The 801-nt window shown below is 61.7% G+C and overlaps 1 protein-coding gene across 1 annotated transcript in view; it reads left to right on the forward strand.

Moving 5' to 3' along the window:
- Positions 1–18: 18 nt before the first annotated feature.
- Positions 19–801, forward strand: part of LOC118158945 (voltage-dependent P/Q-type calcium channel subunit alpha-1A-like) — a gene marked incomplete at both ends in the record, with an annotated part of 1,044 nt that continues 261 nt past the window's right edge. The window contains 2 exons of the mRNA XM_035313606.1: positions 19–138; positions 641–706. Of these exons, the coding sequence (XP_035169497.1) occupies positions 19–138; positions 641–706 (186 nt within the window). The remainder of the gene's footprint in view (positions 139–640; positions 707–801) is intronic.

The raw sequence follows: 801 nt of genomic DNA on the forward strand, positions 1-801 counted from the left end.
CCCCCCCCTTCCCCCCCCCAGAACAACTTCATCAACCTCAGCTTCCTGCGGCTCTTCCGCGCCGCGCGGCTCATCAAGCTGCTGCGCCAGGGCTACACCATCCGCATCCTGCTCTGGACCTTCGTCCAGTCCTTCAAGGTGCCGCCTCCTCCTCCTCATCCTCCTCCTCATCCTCCTCTTCATCCCCCTCCTTGTCCTCCTCCTCCTCCTCTTCATCCTCCTCCTCTTCATCCTCGTCCTCTTCATCCTCCTCATCCTCCTCCTCATCTTCCTCTTCATCTTCCTTCTTCCTTCTCCTTCATCCTCTTCATCCTCCTCATCCTCCTCCTCCTCCTCCTCCTCTTCATCCTCATCATCCTCCTCTTCATCCTCTTCCTCTTCATTGTCCTCCTCCTCTTCATCTTCATCCTCCTCATCCTCCTCTTCATCCTCCTCTACACATCTTCCTCCTCCTCTTCATCCTCCTCCTCCTCCTTGTCCTCCTCTTCCTCCTCCTCTTCATCCTCCTCCTCCTCCTTGTCCTCCTCTTCCTCCTCCTCTTCCTCCTCCTCCTCCTTGTCCTCCTCCTCCTCTTCCTCCTCCTCCTCCCCCCCCTTCCTCCCCCTTCTCCTGCCCCCCCTGACCCCGCTGTGCCCCCCAGGCGCTGCCCTACGTCTGCCTGCTCATCGCCATGCTCTTCTTCATCTACGCCATCATCGGGATGCAGGTGAGACCCCCCCAGACCCCTTCCCCAGCCCCGGGCGCCCCCTGCGCCCCCCCTCCCCGAGCCCCCCGCCCACCTCTGCCCCCCCCCCCCCAGGT

The sequence above is a fragment of the Oxyura jamaicensis genome, unplaced genomic scaffold (genome assembly GCF_011077185.1).
Source record: "Oxyura jamaicensis isolate SHBP4307 breed ruddy duck unplaced genomic scaffold, BPBGC_Ojam_1.0 oxyUn_random_OJ61822, whole genome shotgun sequence".
Taxonomy (NCBI): domain Eukaryota; kingdom Metazoa; phylum Chordata; class Aves; order Anseriformes; family Anatidae; genus Oxyura; species Oxyura jamaicensis.